Source organism: Serpula lacrymans, assembly GCF_000218685.1.
Source record: "Serpula lacrymans var. lacrymans S7.9 unplaced genomic scaffold SERLAscaffold_1, whole genome shotgun sequence".
NCBI lineage: Eukaryota > Fungi > Basidiomycota > Agaricomycetes > Boletales > Serpulaceae > Serpula > Serpula lacrymans.
In genome coordinates, this window is record NW_006763290.1 from 5,125,639 (window position 1) to 5,139,676 (window position 14,038).

Genomic DNA, 14,038 nt, shown 5'->3' on the forward strand with positions numbered 1-14,038 from the left:
GGTCAGAGTGCTGAACGTTGAATAGCACTGAGCCTTCAGTATTACACAACTTCTGGGATAGCGAGTACGTTTTGCAACGTCACTGTCATGTGCTTTGTACAGCCATCGTGATACACGCTTTTGTAAACGTTGCAACCTCGTGATTGTTAGCATATATTGACCCAAAGAACCCTACGGATGACAATCACTGGCATCAACCTTCAAATTCTTCACGTGTTACTTCATGGGAACCATTCTTTCAAAATACGCTGCAGTTAGCGCACATTTTCTTTGCAGGGCAGAAACGGACGCGGGTGCAGGTTCCAAGAAGAGCAATGCGGCAGCTGATGGAGAGAAGAACGTAAAACGTGGTCCAAAAGGTGGCACCATGTCTTGTCCTTCTTGTCCGGTCTTAAATATATCTTGCATATAGGACTGCCCGAAGGCAAAAATCAGCCTCTTGGAACGTCCGATCAATCGACTTCACACTTATTACCAGTAGAGAAGGGTATGGCTACCACTGACACTACTCTCAACAATCCCAGAAATCATGGTATAAGATCATGAATCATGAATCCTCTGGCGCCTCACATTCACACCCGTCCTCTGATTTGTAGATCATACTCATTCTAAGGATAAAGGGAGCGGTGCATATACACTAATGGACACCAAACAAGGTGACGATGGTCCTCAATCCACGGACCAAAAGCTCCAGAACGGGCTCAAACCATCGCAGTCTGACGCATTCGTTTGTGGCACATATAATGATGTCGGTCACGACCAATTCTACAACTGCAGCATCACCAACGTGACAGCTGCTGAGGATGCTGGTATGAATGATTTTTGGTTCCTTTTCCTTTTATCTCACTTCAGTAGATGAAGAGCGTCGTAAAATTGCGGACTGGCTTTCACCACTGAACTTCAAAGCAAAGCAAAACGACGTGTTCCAAAGTCGGCAAGATGGAACTGGTGATTGGCTACTTGAGTCCCAAGAATTTAAAGACTGGGTTTCAGAGGAAGCACAAACATTGTGGTGTTATGGAATTCGTGAGATCAGTCCTTTTAGTGTGAAATGTATTAACTGAAACTTGCTTACAGCTGGTGCTGGGAAAACTGTCCTCTCGTAAGAATTTATGCCTAACATATTGAATATACGCTCATGATATGTATAGATCAATCGTAGTCGATTACCTTCGGAAACAGTTCAAAAATGATACCAACGTTGCCGTGTTGTGCGTCTACTGCAACTATAATGAGCGAGTAGAGCAAACGGCCCCCAACCTCGTCGCAAGTCTTCTGAAGCAGCTGGTTCAAGATAAACCATCAATTTCCAGCAGTGTTAAGTCGCTCTACGACGACCACAATGTTCCACGAACTCGTCCAACTCTAGACGAGCTTCGAGATGTACTAAAGCAAGAACTTGCACCTTACTCCAAGGTCTATATCGTGGTCGATGGTCTGGACGAGTGTCCTGAAGTGAGTGGAACTCGAGCGAGGCTAATGGGTGCACTCAGTTCGTTGTCGAGCACCGTCAATTTGATGGTTACCTCTCGAAATATTGCGTCCATCGAGAAGACCTTCCAAGGCACGAAACGCTTAGAAATCTACGCAAATGACCAAGATATACGCAAGTACATTGAGGGCCGAATCCCTCTTGAGCCTTGGCTAGCAATATATGTAGAGCAAGATGAAACACTGCAGGAGAAGATAGTGAAGACTATAATCGAGAATGTCAGAGGCATGTAAGTAGATTTGTTTCATTCGTAACGTTTTGCTGCTCACATCCTTCCGAAGGTTCCTACTGGCTCGATTGCACATGAATATGCTGGCAATAGAGACCAGTATAGCAAAAATTCGCCGAGCTCTTCAAACTCTGCCAAAAGAGATGGACACCAGTTATGATGTCACTATGAAGAGGATAGAGGGACAAAGCGAGGATTGCAGAACCATGGCTACTCGAACCTTTTCCTGGTTAACATATTCTCGCCGAGCATTATATCTCAAGGAGCTTCAACATGTTCTTGCTGTTTCTCAAACAGCGAACGAACTAGATCCCGATGATCTCGTAGATGAACGGATTTTGACATCCATATGTGCTGGATTGGTTGTGGTTGACAGAGAGAGTGGCATTGTCCGCCTTGTCCGTCAGTTGCTCAGTTGTTGCATGACATATATTCAATCCTGATTATTCACAGACTACACAACACAACAATACTTTGAACGGATGCAAGCAACTCGGATTCCTAACGCTCAGAATGAGATAACAACCACCTGTCTCACGTATCTCTCGTTCGATGCGTTCAGCCAAGGCCCGTGTCAAAGCGAGAAAGATCTAGAATCCATGGTGCAGCACAATGTTCTATTCGACTACTCGGCTCGGTACTGGGGTGACCATGCACGTGGACAGGTAGAAGAAGATTGCAAAGCTGCGATACAGAAATTTCTCCAGGATGATTCAAAAGTCGCCTGTGCCAGCCAGTTACCACTGGTAGATCTGAAGTATCGTTGTTGGTACAACTCAGACATCCCGAGGCACTTTTCTGGGGTGCATCTTGCTTCCTTCTTCGGTTTGCAAAGGACTCTTGGCTACTTGTTGAGTGCAAATGCAAAGACGGACGTCAAAGACAACATAGGTCGCACCGCACTGTCAGCAGCAGTCGAAAGTGGGCAGGAGGAAATAGTGAAACTATTATTAGAACGAGATGATGTGGACGTGAACTCACCAGACCAGGATGGCTTAACGCCGTTATCGTTGGCATTGGCATACAAACGCGAGGCAGTGGTCAATCTACTACTGGAGCACGCCAATGTCGATGTCAACTCCAAACACGGTGTAGGTCCACCTCCTTTGTGGATGATGGTGGCGAGAAGACAAGAGTCAATGGTGAAACTGCTGCTTAAGTGCGCGAACGTCGATGTGAATGCAAGTGCAAGCCCTCAAGGTTCAGATGATTACAGTTCGCAATCACCACTGTCGTTGGCCGTCGCTTGTCGAGAAGAGGGAATTGTAAGATTGTTGTTAACTAGAGAGGATGTCGAGCTGAACACCAAGGATGCGGAAGGTCACACGCCCTTGTGGATGGCAGTAGCATGCCGCCAGGAGGGCATAGTCAATTTGTTGACTGAAAGGGGAGCGGACATAACAGATGACGTCCTAGAGCTAGCGGGAAATATCAGGAACGAGAAGATAATACAGTCTCTGGTTGCCCATCTGGTACTGGAGGAGGACGTTGACTGAGTCGACATTGTAACCATGTTGACATGTGTTTTATTTGAAATGGTTTCATATTTATCACGATGTATTAACCAACGTGCTATGAGTGGATTAGCCGCACTCGCTCTACTACCTTGAACTCAAACCTGCGCGAAATACCACGGATCAGACCCAACAATTGTGGCATGCCAAACATCTCAAAAAAATAGTCAGCATACAAGCACACAATCATCGTGATCATCTTGAAGAATGTAATTTTTTAGTCATTGTAGGCTAGGATTATCATATAGGGGACATAGTTTATGAATGAAAAAAGTAAGTGCAGGTGATCTGTTTGTTGACTCGAACTCAATAACATTTTAGGACTCAAGCTTGCCAAGCAACCAGCTACTCAGCAAAATCTCGGATAAGAAAGTTGGGCCATGCACCCATGTCGTATTTGTGGTAGGCGCTCTACATAGCCATCTCATCAGTGTTGTCCGTCAATATGCTACGAAGGAAGTGGGACATACGCTCCAAAACAGAAATGCGCCTGCTGCACCAACATAAACACAACTACTCCCCACAGACGATACATTCGACCTTCTTTCTTGTAACCTGCTCGGGTTGCAAGTGGTGAGAAAGTTGCATACATCGAAAGCCCGAGTAGGAATAGGAACGATTCGACGATGAATAGTGCCACAGGATGGTCAAACATTCCTGATCCTAAATTGGCTGAGTCTGGATCGGTGGGTTTTATTTTGATGTCTATCATGCAAAGTGGGTTGAATGACAGGATGATCTACTGCAGAAGCACAGGCTTCAGCTCACCAGGTCGATGGGAAGGCACCTCGAGAATGAAATGGCTTAGTGTAACAGCCATCAGTACGAGCTGATCCTGGATGGATACTCTGCGCTGCGTCATCATGGTGTATCCAGCAGTGAAAGCAGCACCTATTTTCCGTCAAGCTTAGTGCCATTTTTCGTCGCCCCCTTTTACCCATATGTTGTAAAACTCACCGATTACAGCCATACCTACTAACGAATGACTGATAGGATAGTCGGTCGCATAGGGGAAGCAGCCGCGTTTCATTAGGTTTGGGTCGACTCTAAAGCTCTCAAGATGGAGGAAGGATAAGACAAAGAATGCTGCATCTGGGATTGCCCCTGCAAGGGCGAGAAGTGAGAGCGGCACGGATGGCGCAAGTGGTTTGGCTGCTAAGCCAGGGGCGAAGTGTGCAATCCACATTGTAAGTTTAGTCTTCGCTGATTTGAATCCGAAACTTGTGAAGGTTGAAGGGCACAGAGGAGGGGTTTAATATAAGGGTGGGCATGGTGGTATATAAAGGGTTTGCGGTGGATAATATCGTCGACGTCATACACAATGGGTTCGATCATGTATGACGACGGAGGCAACTCTATTCAGCCACGCCAACTCAATGAAAAGCAATGAGATTGTCTATTACTGGTAGGCAAAACATACAACACTAGAACATCAAAATTAGAAATCGCAGAACAAGACAGGACACAAGTAAATCGCCAAAATCAATCTGTGCATTGGCAGCATGGCACGGTTAAGAATCGAACGAAAGGGTATCACAAAAAGATACAATACACTATGGAACACTGAGTTTTACTCGTCGCTTCCCCCTCGTCCCATCAACTACAACTAAATGTCTCTTCCAAAAAAAAAGATCCCGCGGAGATCAACTCCCCAGAAAATAAGAACAAAGGAGGGGAGGCTTATCAACCTAATGGCCGAACAGCCGGAAAATGAGATACAGAGCTGATCCTACAAAACGAATTGCAGACAGGCCAGCCCTACACATATGACATTCATCGGTTAGTGACATTTCATAACATCAAAGAACGGGACACCCACAGGGCAATAAACAAGAAGCTCAGATATGGATTGAAATTCGAACTCTGCGTTTTCTCCACGTGTGCATCGACCCAATTCGTGAATGCAGTCGACGTGAAGATAAGAATCAGGACCCTATGCGCAAATCTAGTTATGGTTAATGTCGAACAATAAGAAGGCAACGCACATGTTCGTTCCAACCCACGCCAACACCACATTTGTTCGACTGTTACGGTCATGATCAGCTTGTTTGGTGGCAGCATCACGGTGCTCCTTCTCTTCGGGAGGTTTGATCTTCAAAGAACTGCGCGACGCTGCCCAGACTTGGTCGACATCCTCCCTCGCGGTAGGTATTTCTACTTCCATGAACTCTTTGCCGTTCTCTCCCGAGACTTTCTTAGCTCCACCAAGGTCTTTAGTAGAGCCATTGTCTCCTTTAGTGCCCCATGTTACATCGTGCAAGTTGCACATCGCGTACATCACTGAAATCAATTCGTTAACCATGACTTCAACCTACAAGGAAATGTAGAAATGCTTACTCAAGATGTTGACATCTAGGGTAAATAATGATCAGCATTCAACCTTTATACAACAGACAGAAAACTTACAGCTCGGCAATAAAAACATATATTGGACAAACGATGTAAACATATGCCAGGGCTCAAAATGCATGAACGATGAAAAGAAGTACAGGCCATATGTGGCTGCCAGGGAGATGACGATCTCACGGAAGGCCTGATTGGTGGCCACCAAGCTGTTTTACCGCACTCGTCAGAACAACACTTGTCTTCTGTTCAAACAAAAGAGGACTTACTTAGGGAAATCTTTCCATCCCGCAACTGTATGCGGCACGGCGAGATATACTGTGAATCCAGCACACCAGAGAGTGATGATGTTACAAAAACCAAAGAGAACCATTGAAAGGGCATAGATCCATTTAGACCCCTATCGTAGCGCCATGATGAGCGAAGATCATGGAATCTATTGAACTATACGCACTTGCGGCCGATTACCAAGTGAACAGACGGTAACGACGAATATCAAGGCGATATACAACTGCGTTCGAAGGAGATCAGTTATACCACGGTGGTGCTAATATGATCAAACCAACCTTGAGGAAAACCTCGAAAATATCCGAGCCAGCACTTTGACTAAGGAAGTTGAATGCGCCGTTACTTTGAGTTGCAGAGGAGACCAACTGAGAGAAGGTTTTAGCTTGTGATTGGCAAAAAGAGGCTATAAACTCACGAAGAAGAAAGCCAGGTAGAAATTGGCGAGTGACGTCCAAGTAAACAGAAGCTGTACCGCGTTATAGATAAATTCAATCTGCATTACAGAAATCACAAAAATAGTTAGATGGTATTAACGAACAGGATCTCTATCAGATATTACCTGAAGGACAAACATCCGGATGGGGTTTTGGCCAGAAGTCCAGATCCGGTAGAAAAATATGGTAGAGTGAAACGAGGCAAAAAGGGAACCATTAAGCCATCGTCGTCGTTGGGAGATAAACTCGGGAACCTGTACCATAACGTGGTTTGCATAATGTTAATTGACTAGAAATGTGGTGCATACCGTGGTGGGAACATCAGTAGACGCTTTTGCACTCTTGACGTACTTAAGACTGGTGAAGAACGATCAACTTCACATAACACATGAGTCCCTCAATATAAACGTACATCCATCCCTCGCGCTTCTTCGTCACGATTTCAAAGCACAATATACGATCTTCAGCCAAGTACATGTTTCTCTCTGGAACGAGGTTAATAAAAATCAGGATGATGGAACTGCTCGAGTCGAGGGGTGATACTGACCGAATAATCCAGCGCCATCAGCGCCACCTCCGTGCAAAGTCTCGCCCTTGAAATATGACGCAAGCGGGCCTTTTCCATCAGGTCCGTTCTGTAAAGCCTTATACCTGTAGGCACTGAATGCTCCTGGGAGGACACTAATGTAGCCGAAAACACTCTGATGGGGCGCTAATGAAGAAAAGAACAATAGTGCATTAAGGAAATTTACCTCTAGGGGTTTATCAAGGATGTTTGACATTTTGTACTAGTAAAATGGTGTTAGATGAGGTATAAGTAGTCGTCGAAGTTCAAATATACCTCGAAATTTTGCGAAGCCGCCAGAGGACTAAGCAGGAGCAGGGAACACCCTCTGCCTGTATCAACACAAATCCTATAAAACACAAAGAAAAATCGCCAGTTAGCAAGAAAGCGCCTTATGATGAAGCTACATACTCTCCGCAAGCTCCTCCAACGTTAGAATGTTTGTCGAAACCTACAGAGATATGTAAACTAACGAATAGTGAGACAGTGACATTACAAACATTTCCACAGTTCATAGATGGAAGTGCTGGTTGGCTTCGTCCCAACGTCCAAAAGGACGCAGACTAGTCAAGAAAGCGTCAGCTGCTTTCATGACATAGACAGAACATAGAGTGGTCACCCACCATTGGGTTTGATCAAAGGACCAAATGCGTTGAAGAACCAACGATGACTATTAAGCTTCTTCTTGTTCTGCTCCTTGAGACAGAACAAAACCTGAATCGGGCAAGCTCCCGTGGAAACTTCACCCGTGTCCGTGACTACAACATTGGTGGTATATCTACAAATAGGTTGTCAGATTCTTCTTAAATGCGATAAACCGAGCACAGCACATACTCGAAGATATGGGCGGTGACGTCTTTTCCTCCAACAGAATCTTTTGCAATCCCTTCTTGGTAGCAACCCATCTATTCACAGAGTTATGGTTATCTGACCTGAGCGCAGCAATTATCAAACTTACCAGCGTGAGCACTTGAAGCGTGCGTTTGTTGACCTTGTTTCGTCCATCCGAGACTATACAGACCACAACTTTCTTCCAGCCATCATGGCCCCAGGTTTTCGACCGGTTACGACCGCAAAGGTGAGCAACGTTTTTAATCACACTGTGAAAAATATCAGGAGATGCGTAACGTAATATAGGTATGGTATGAAAAAGATAAGGAAACTCACGCATTCATCGTCTTTACAAAAAGGATTTCATCTTCGTTATACATGGTCATCACGATAAAAAGTTCTGTGTGGCGTCCATAGAGGTACGGTCTGAGAGAGTACTTTTTTCGCATGAAGTCATCTGGGTCGCAAGTGGCAGCAGTATATCGCATCTTGGTCATCTCCTCGACGTCACTCATGCCCTTTGGCACGATATGAGATGGCACATGGACATCGAGTACTAGATTCCCCTGCTGCAGCTCGACCTGGCGAACTGACCTGCGCTTCATCAGCTTCTCCCTTGCCATAGAATAGCCAGTGCTCATCTCCCTGTACATCGCTGGTGCCTGCATGGGGGGATAGTCTGGCTGGTAAGCATTGTACTGCATAGTTGGAACTGGAGGGTGGTTTCCGTGTATATCGACCTGGCTCATCTCATATTGAGGGTTAAGATGTACCTGGGAACCGTGGTAGTTGCTGCTTTGAGCGCTCTTCGCTGATTTGCTATCCCATTGAGCTTCATAATCACCATAATGATGTTGTTCCGGGGGATATTCTGGGACAACGCCGGTTTGCCCAGGAGTATAAGGAGAGTTTTGGTGGTAGTAGGGATCGTTTTGGGGTCGATATGCCATTGTGGGCGAGGTATATGCGTGTCAGCCTTACGTGAGCTAATTCAGACAAGAATGCGAAAGCAGCAAGGCTGAGATAAAAGGAGCTGTATGCACGAAATGAGGGAAAGGAAATGAAGGGGGGACCCTGTGGAGGGAGGAAGGGAGACGTCGACGAAAGCGTCGTGGTCGCTGAGCAAAAACCAGAAATTATTATTTGCTCTGTAGCGAAGCGACTAAACTCAACGACAATCACGATTACTATATTTAGCAATCATGGTACTCACCCCGGAGTCTGCCGAGGCTATCCAGCTTTTCGGTTTTATTCTTGGCCTGTTTCTCTCTCTGACGGGAAATGCAGTCCGTGTATGCATGTGAACACATCGTAGCCGTGCAGCATAGCCATAACCTCACAATTCATAGTGCGGCAAACCACCGTTTCCCAAGAAAAGGCACCCTACCCCGGATAAACAATTCATTGGTAATTTCTCGTAACTAAAGGTACTAACGCTTTTCGTTACTGTTCACATATTTAAATGCACCCGGTTGATATGACGTGCGTCTATTTCACAGAATTTTCAGCACTTGTAAAACACATTCGGAGTTCACTCAGGACTCATCAACATCATTCACGGACAGTCGAACAGATGCACAGTCTTCTTCAAAAAGCTGAAAAACAAAGGCGAATCCTCGAAACCACCCTAGCCTTCATCATAATATCATGATTATCTACATCAGTCTTATCGCGTATTTTTGTCCCTATCGGTTTGCACTACCAGCCTGAGAGAGCGTGGACAAATCATGTCAGCCAACGCTTTTTTAGAATCAACATTGGACAGCACAAATCTTCCCTGCTCGTATCCATCGTTGAAACGTTGAAGTTAGACAATTGATGATCTGTATGAGTTGTGCTTTTTTTGCATGTGCATATATACTGACTTTAGAACCGAACCTCAATCAAAGTAACTAGGCACCAACATAGCTACCACTGGACAGCACTCGTTACTTATATTGTATGGATCTTTCCACAGTGGCCATGCGAGCCTCCCTCCCCCCTTCTCTATCTCCGCTCTGAGTCATGATATCCCATCCCTCGTTGCAAAACATAGGAGCTCATTGCACTGTTGCTATATCTAGATCTCCGTATCAGCTAACTGCAGTGTGATCAAGAAAACATGCTAACATCGTTTCAGTATACCTACCGAGATGCCTATTCCTAGATTCATCTTCTTATACAAGATCAAGATATCATGTTATGACTTCCCAGCTGACTTACGGCGCTCCGACAAACCGAGCAATATGTCAGCCTTCTCCCACTCAGACCAAGCTATTTTCAGGTTGCATATCTCCCGCACTGCTTGTCTGAATGACAGCTCACACCGAAAATAAACACGCGATGAAAAATGCCAATTAAATAAATATTCGCATTATACGTACTATTTCAGTCACAACTATCAAATATAAGGATCGACAGTGCGAATCCAACACAACATCGAACGAGACGCAGGTCAGGGGCTACATAAACGTGAGTTGGTAAGCGAGCGAGAAGAGTGTACGTGCAAGAAGATCTGAAGCCGATTGAATATATAGCATGATTGATAAACGAATGCATGAGACGCACGAGACGAATAATGAAATATAATAAAGGTTCAAAAACACGAGATGAAAACGTAGTCGCGGTTGATGTTTATGAGAATCGTAAGGCTATACCAGCCGATGGCGTGTCTGACGGCATTGGTAAGAAGAAATTGGATTAAGACGATGAAAGGTGACACAATTGACAATATGAGAGTGAAAGTCTATCACAATTGTCGCAAAACCACGAGAAGAAAATGCTGTTTTGTTTTTATGACGGATGACTCGAGGGGCCGCACAAACGAGTGAAAGCTCTAGATACACCAAGAAATGGGAAGAGAACACGAAGGGATTAAATGCTACACAACACAACACAATACCTAGAACAACCGTCAGCGTACATCTAACCAAAGGAAAGGAGGCTCACACTTGGTAACTCATAATTACGACACTGTTTTTACGCAGCTAATGCACGACGTGGTGATGGAAGCTTAAAAGGAGAAGTGCATCCTCAAGCTTTACACCCGAGTACGTTGCTGTCGTACCCATCCCAACACCAACAGCCATTCCGACACCGACATCAGGTACAACTCCAGACATTCCAACAGGTTTGTTGACCTCTCGTGGAATCCCTGCAGGGTTCATGCCCACATTACGCTGGCGCTTCGGTGGTGGAGATGGGGACATTCCAGGATCGGGAGTAACCGCTTCCTGATAGTCTTCCTCGCTCCCAGACCCTGGCCGTCCATCATCCTCATCGGCCCCGTCGTAGGTCAGGTCCATTGCTGTATCTTCATCACCTTCGTTATACTTCTCAAAGTCGAGCTCGATATCCTCGTAGTCCCTCTCAATGTCAAAATCGTAATCAACCGATGAGGACCCTGAGGATGAGATACCACCCCAAGGGGTTCCAGACCGAGATGCCCCCGCAGATGACGTTCCGCCTCTTCCGCGTCGCGTACGGCCACCCTCCGCTTTTTTCGCACGCTTCCTAGCGGTCTGCCGTAGATTTCTGAACCAGTTTGTCACCTTGCCGACATCCATGCCAACCTCGGACGCTAAAGCAGTCCGTTCTTCAATCGATGGATTTGATGTGCGCATGAACAGTTTCTTGAGCGCTTCCAGTTGATAAGGTTCTGGGCGAGTGCGTCGCGGACGTGTGAGTGCCGCCTCAGGATGGAGGACACGCTCGAAAGCCACCGAGTCCGTCTGGGACATACTGCGGTGTTCACGACCATGTACACCATGACCAAGGTCACGAGTTCGACCTGCGCTAAATACAGAAGGTGACAAGTGATAAGGCGTAACGCTGCGCCTTGTACTATTTCCTCTGCGACGCGGAGAGGGGGGATAGGGACGAAAGGGAGAAAAGGAGGGTGGAAACGATGGAGGGAGAGAAAGACGGTCTTCCGCGTTTAACAAGGAGGAAATAGAAGAACGATGTGCGACAGGATGACCAGAGGAAAGCCCTGACGGGTTATGCGTTCTAGAAATCCTTTCATGCTCTTCCACAGCATGATGCCTTCGATCGGGATCGTGTTCCCTCCTGTAAGAGTCATCATCTCTTCGGTCAGATTGATCGTCTTCGTAATATGAATGAGTACGGGCATGCTTAGATGTGGGAGCGGAAGAAGACGAGGAGTCGACATCATCATCTTTACGCTTCTTGGCCAAACTGCGTTGGTTCTGGAACCAGTTCGTAATGCTCTGGTAGCGCCTAATAAGGAAAGTGTAAGTATATGCGTCTAGATATGGCACGAAACTATAATGATGATAGTATTAGCGAGAAGCACTTACATGCCTAATTTTTCTCCCAGCTCTTCACGGTCGTCCTTACTTGGGTGCGGATTGGTATTATATGCCTTCCTGAGTTCCTCAGTTTGTTCGCTGGTTGGACGCATGCGCATTCTTCTCCCATTAGAGGCAACATCATTTTCGGTGAAGAAGCGTTGAGGAAGAGTCTCGGGCGTTCCGGCGAAAAAGGATCCTTGAAGGGCAGCCCCGCTCTCTTCGGGACCCATGGTGGTGATACCCGAGTGGTGCAAATCATTGTCCAAAGGATAGTCCTGCATTTCTTTTGTACTGAATATTGGGGGATGCGAATGTGTATTATTATGGGAATGAGCGGACGAAGTGGAGCTATATGCAGGAGATGTTCCGGATAAGGGGTTTAGGAGCGTCGATATGGAAGGCAGGTTAGTGGATGTAGAAGAAGTGCCATCCTGCTCTGATGGTGTATTTTGGACCTGGGAGGAGGGTGGAGGATGAGGATTGGTTTTATTCCGCTTTTTAGTAGACGCCCGTTTATTTTGAAACCAGGCGTTGACCGTTTTGGTCTCCCTGTGAACAAAGACAAGGAATTGATATGGAAAGAATGGTCAGGACTACGATGGATGTAAAAGATGACATGAAGAGATACTGACATCCCGAGTTTGTCTGCCAGAGAAGATCTGTCATCTAATGATGGATGCTCGTTCCTGTCGAATAGCTCATTGAGGGCAGCGAGCTGAGCTGGACTGTGACGATGTCTTGGTTTCTTGTTCTGACTCGCTGTTGTGGACGACGTCGAGGACTGGTGCTGGACATTGTCGTCGTTGGTGATGACGGGAGGGACGGAGTCGTGCATTTTAGCACGGGAAAAGACAAACTAAAGGGAAAAGAAAGACAGATGGAGGGAATCGAGAAATTTAAAGCTAATTAACTTAAAGACCACTATATCAGCATTCGTGGGAATACTTGTTATGGCTGCTGACATCATTTCGTTTAATTACAGGCATTCCCACAGCTGTGCAATCTGGTCCTGACTTTGCACAGACAGAACCCAGGTCTGCCGAATACCCATGTACGCGCCCGGCCGTGACCGGACGGCGCCACTTTTGACCAGGATCACCGGGATCTCACTTACGTGAAGCCGGATGCAGATCGAAGATATCCAATCTCGGATGACTGATCTCCCTTTCCGGCGATCTTTGCATGCATGCTGACAAATCCAATACCTGCTGCTGTTTTTCCTTTTTCGAGTGTTTTTCTTTTTTGTGAACCAGATTTATTTTGTATCTGGAATAAGTCTCAAGCAACCTTTGCCTTTCCTCGTTTGCTGTAGCTTGATGATGGAGGCAAGTCTAAGACCATTAGTGCCATCCTGTATTGCGGTGGTAAGACGGGTTCTGACCAAATGCTGTCGGTGTCAAGCTTCTAAGGCAACACAGCCTGCGGCATTTGGCACCGCAACACCACTCGGAGGCGCGCAGGGAATCATCTGAGCCAACCTGTACTTATACACATACCCTGGTTGCCGTATCATATCACTAAGCTTTTATCTCATCTAAGCGTACTTTCCCGAGGATTCTGCTCTTTACATTGTCACAACGCAGCGGATAATGGTAGTTGCGACGATTCCTTTTTCACTTTGGCAAGACCTCTGCAGTATCTATACCAAGCTAGCCTTTTGTGAGGTGGCAGAGGAAGACCGTCTATGGGACCCATATAAATATTCATGTGAACTCGGAGTCCTAACAATCCCACCTCCTGTATCTGTCTTAACACGAGGTATTGCCATTTCCCGAATCCCATGTCAGAACACATCTTCCAAAATCACACACACACGCCTACTTTGCTCATAATACACGTGGACCTTTTATCAGATCCCAAATATACCCCTTAACTGACGCTGTTAGCCAAGAATGGCATCCGTATAGCAATGTCAGCGCATTATTGGTCCGTCCAATGACGGTCATAGTGATGTATTCTTATTGGAGTAGTAGATGCATGATGTCGAGATGATGTCTACAGTATAGTAAACGTGAGATTATGGCAATACAATCATATCAGATGAACATGG

At 46.0% G+C, this 14,038-nt stretch overlaps 5 protein-coding genes across 5 annotated transcripts; 2 read left to right on the forward strand and 3 right to left on the reverse strand.

Moving 5' to 3' along the window:
• Nucleotides 1–175: 175 nt before the first annotated feature.
• Nucleotides 176–591, forward strand: SERLADRAFT_376633 (uncharacterized protein; the record flags this gene model as incomplete). The annotated part of the gene is made up of 2 exons (XM_007312885.1): nt 176–358; nt 413–591. The coding sequence occupies 2 exons, from the start codon at nt 224–226 to the stop codon at nt 479–481; spliced, it is 204 nt and encodes a 67-aa protein (XP_007312947.1).
• A 1,512-nt stretch (nt 592–2,103) lies between these two features.
• Nucleotides 2,104–2,488, forward strand: SERLADRAFT_376634 (uncharacterized protein; the record flags this gene model as incomplete). Its single annotated transcript, XM_007312886.1, has 2 exons — nt 2,104–2,123; nt 2,175–2,488. A coding segment is annotated over one exon (268 nt), but the record flags the coding sequence as incomplete, so codon positions are not given.
• Nucleotides 2,489–3,429: 941 nt separating this feature from the next.
• SERLADRAFT_376637 (uncharacterized protein) lies at nt 3,430–4,458 on the reverse strand (the record flags this gene model as incomplete). Its single annotated transcript, XM_007312887.1, has 4 exons — nt 3,430–3,646; nt 3,706–3,940; nt 4,004–4,126; nt 4,193–4,458. 4 exons carry the CDS (start codon nt 4,419–4,421, stop codon nt 3,553–3,555), a joined length of 681 nt encoding a protein of 226 aa, XP_007312949.1.
• A 150-nt stretch (nt 4,459–4,608) lies between these two features.
• Nucleotides 4,609–8,349, reverse strand: SERLADRAFT_444637 (glycosyltransferase family 2 protein; the record flags this gene model as incomplete). The annotated part of the gene is made up of 21 exons (XM_007312888.1): nt 4,609–4,993; nt 5,055–5,168; nt 5,221–5,515; nt 5,573–5,587; nt 5,642–5,787; nt 5,848–5,978; nt 6,033–6,089; nt 6,145–6,231; nt 6,282–6,359; nt 6,426–6,554; nt 6,609–6,657; nt 6,713–6,785; nt 6,848–7,001; nt 7,053–7,088; nt 7,142–7,214; nt 7,277–7,316; nt 7,366–7,428; nt 7,489–7,643; nt 7,700–7,770; nt 7,824–7,965; nt 8,033–8,349. 21 exons carry the CDS (start codon nt 8,347–8,349, stop codon nt 4,924–4,926), a joined length of 2,295 nt encoding a protein of 764 aa, XP_007312950.1.
• Nucleotides 8,350–10,107: 1,758 nt separating this feature from the next.
• On the reverse strand, nt 10,108–12,877 carry SERLADRAFT_412534 (uncharacterized protein; the record flags this gene model as incomplete). Its single annotated transcript, XM_007312889.1, has 4 exons — nt 10,108–10,577; nt 10,625–11,914; nt 11,995–12,537; nt 12,621–12,877. The coding sequence occupies 3 exons, from the start codon at nt 12,821–12,823 to the stop codon at nt 10,663–10,665; spliced, it is 1,998 nt and encodes a 665-aa protein (XP_007312951.1).
• Nucleotides 12,878–14,038: the final 1,161 nt, after the last annotated feature.